A 2,500-nucleotide genomic window follows, 5' to 3' on the forward strand; every position below is an offset into this window, starting at 1 on the left:
CGCGTGTTGAAATCAAATCATCGGAAGTGAGCCCTTTCCCGGCATCAATATCCACGAGCGAAACGAGCAATTAAAATAGCCTTTGGATCGGCTTAGGCATTTAAGAACAACTTCGGCTGATTGCTCCGTGTCTTGCTTCCCGCCGGCGATTTTACTTTCTCTCCCTCTCGCCGATCTCTCGCATCCTTCCTTCGTCGGTCTCAAAGATTCCTTCGCAGTCTAAATCATAAACGAAGGTAAAATAGAAGAAAACAAGAAGTAAGCAAGGATTGGTCGTTCCCGTTTCCAGAATTCTGCAGCTGTTGTGGGTAAAGAACAGTGTGCGTTGTGCTTCCAAGTGTCCCGCGCCGTAACTTTTCTTTTCCTGAGAATATGGGTCAGATTGAGGCACCGGAGCCTCACAGCCGTACTACCTGTTGCTGCAGGAGAGGGTGGGCGGGGAGGAGGGTGGGCGGGGAGGAGGGTGGGGTCAGGGGCGGGGGAGGATGGAGGTAACTTGCAACGTGTAGCATGTGGTAGCTCACTTATCCCGGTAATTTTTTGGCATGTTTTATTTCTCCTCTTCCACGTTTTTCAGTGTCTTTTTCTCCTTAGCCTCTCTCTCTCTTACTGACGACAGTCTATCTTAACCTCTCTCTCTATCCTCTCTCTCTCTCTCCCTCTCTCTCTCTCTCTCTCTCTCTCTCTCTCTATATATATATATATATATATATATATATATATATATATATATATATATATATATATATATATATATATATATATATATATATACGCGCACACACAACCTGTTTCTTCTGGCTATCCTCCTTCCATTTTTCTCTTGTCTCTCTCACTCTCATCCTCTTTTTCCTCCTCTTTCCTCCCTCGCCCATGTCCCCAGCCTGACCCCCTCCGCGCCCTTTTACTTCTCTCTTCAGCCAGTCAGCTCTCGAAGGCTGCAACATAAAAACAAAATAGGCACAAATGGCGCCGGCGCTTCTCCCGCCAGATCAGCACTCAGCTCACGCACAAGCCCCGGCATTTTTCTCTCTCCTCGGCTTGCATTCTTTCTCTTCTTTTTCCTTCTTTTTTATTTTTATTGGTTTTGGGAACTTTCTCGTTGCGCTGCGTTGCTTCTGCTGAGCAAACCTCCTTCGGTCGGATACACTTTGAAGATCTCTCGTTCAAGGCATGGAGGGAATTCTTATCTTTCGACTGAGAAGTTAAAGCAGACCAAAAGGGAAAATGTATATATATATATTTGCATCGTTGACCTACCTCGCTGAACAGTTCGAAAATGTGAAAAATCTGTAAATGCAGTGGTGGCAACCGCTGGCAGCCTCTGGCAACTCGAGCGGTAAACTTTTTTCTGCGGTTGACATGCCCGTAAAGGTGGAGACGGCGCCGCGGACCTTCTCATTCGCTGCCCACATTCACCCGAGGGCCAACCACTCACTGGCGAATCATGTTTATTAATATTCTCTCCTCGTTATATTCCCCTCATTTTCTCGTCTCGGGTGACCCATATATCCGGCGATGGAAATCAGGAAGATTATAGCGCTCGTGACCTTTTTTTCGCTTTTTTATTTTTTTGTTCTCTTTCGGCGTCTTTGGGGCTGAAGATTTCGTTAGATTTGTCAGAAATGCATTTTCTTTAAGAGGCCTTCCTATGTTCGATTTACCTATCCTTTGATTTTTGTTTCTCGTTTATTATTAGTCTCGTATTATTTTAACCTTTAGATCTTACCCCCATTCTCTCTCTATCCCTATCTATCCCTCCCTCTCCCCAGATAAAGTAATCGTTTTCTCCTTTTCTTATTTAGCTTTTATTCAATTAATCTCTATTTTTTGTCTCGCAGATAAATGGGTACCCTCCCGTTGATTTCTTTAAATTTCCCCTTAACGTTCTTTTTTGTCTCTTTCAAATCCATTCTACTTTCTAATCTGCGGCATAATAACGTCCTCTGAAGCCCCTCTTTCATTCGTTTGTCTTTTTCGATTAACGTTAATGTCCGTGTAATGATTTTCCGCCTAGTTTAACGCGGCCTTTCTCTTCCTCTCCCAGATAAGTATGGTCCTGACGATGGTCGGGGTGCTGGCGTTGGCCGACAAGCCCCCGACGGGCCCGCAGGTCCACCACTTCACGGGCCAACCCGGCTTCGACTCCTTCGGCAAGTCCGTGGCCAGCCAGCCCATCTACGGAGGCCCGAGTCACGATATCGGCGTCGCCCACCACCCCGTCAGCTACGGCCACGCCCCCTCTCACGGCTACGGCGCCCCTGCCCCTGCCGTCGGATACCAGACTGCCTACATCGCCTACGAGCCGCCCCAGCCTGCTCCCCAGTACTACGTCAAAGTCAAGTCTAATCCTCTGAAGGACTTGGACAAGAAGATCAAGGATTACGCTTCCAAGTTCACCAAGTTCAGTGAGTATTTGTAGTTTCTTTTTGACTAAAATGACAAGTAAGATTTTTAAAGAGCACAAGAGAATCCCCATGTTCAAATGGGAGCTTTCTCA

At 46.4% G+C, this 2,500-nt stretch overlaps 1 protein-coding gene across 2 annotated transcripts in view; it reads left to right on the forward strand.

Annotated features, from left to right (window-relative positions):
• Nucleotides 1-2,500, forward strand: part of LOC113802515 (pro-resilin) — a 35,341-nt gene that overhangs the window by 25,800 nt on the left and 7,041 nt on the right. For both annotated transcript variants that reach the window (XM_027353119.2, XM_027353120.2), the window contains exon 2: nucleotides 2,048-2,408. In XM_027353119.2, coding sequence (XP_027208920.2) covers nucleotides 2,048-2,408 — 361 coding nt within the window. The remainder of the gene's footprint in view (nucleotides 1-2,047; nucleotides 2,409-2,500) is intronic.

This window comes from Penaeus vannamei, chromosome 4 (assembly GCF_042767895.1).
Source record: "Penaeus vannamei isolate JL-2024 chromosome 4, ASM4276789v1, whole genome shotgun sequence".
In the NCBI taxonomy this organism is placed as follows: Eukaryota; Metazoa; Arthropoda; class Malacostraca; order Decapoda; family Penaeidae; genus Penaeus; species Penaeus vannamei.